Here is a 586-nt window from a genome sequence, read left to right on the forward strand (position 1 = left end):
TTAGAACGTTAGTCGCTCTAGTAAAGGTGGACCTGGTTCTAAAAGAATGTCAATTATGTCCAAAACAAAAAGTTCAAAATTAATGTTAGGCTATTTAAAAATTTGCTGTCAGCTGGCTTATGAATGAACAGTGAGTTTTTTGTTTTATAAAAAATAGATTAAATTAATTCCAAGTGACGACAAATTTATTGAAAGAATTATTTAAACAATATATAAAGTAAAAATATGCTTCAGCTAATTATTTAAAGGGGGCGTCAAATAAAGGTTAGATTGGATTGCGCCATACTTAGATTATGTGCCCGCTCAGAATTTAAAATCCCTCAGCTGACGATCTTACCCCCACCGGAAAAATAGCTGACAATTTTTTTCGTTCTAATGATATAAAAAATTAACTCTACAAATTTTATTGAAACTGAAATAATTTTGCCTGAATTCCTTTCTATACTGGTTTATATGGACGGCTGACGTATAATACCCCATTACCTTAGCAGCTGACTATTCTTAAAATTTTTATTATTATATTAACATTTGTTGTGCAAATTTTTGTGGCCTAAAATTAATTTTGAATTTTTTATTTTAGAGATCA

The 586-nt window shown here is 29.4% G+C and overlaps 1 protein-coding gene across 1 annotated transcript in view; it reads right to left on the bottom strand.

Annotated features, from left to right (window-relative positions):
- The window catches only part of LOC112906449, a 14,942-nt gene continuing 14,356 nt past the window's right edge, over positions 1–586 (bottom strand). The window contains exon 3 of the mRNA XM_025980595.1: positions 1–38. Within this exon, the coding sequence (XP_025836380.1) occupies positions 1–38 (38 nt within the window). The remainder of the gene's footprint in view (positions 39–586) is intronic.

The sequence above is a fragment of the Agrilus planipennis genome, unplaced genomic scaffold (genome assembly GCF_000699045.2).
Source record: "Agrilus planipennis isolate EAB-ADULT unplaced genomic scaffold, Apla_2.0 scaffold193, whole genome shotgun sequence".
NCBI classification, from domain to species: Eukaryota; Metazoa; Arthropoda; class Insecta; order Coleoptera; family Buprestidae; genus Agrilus; species Agrilus planipennis.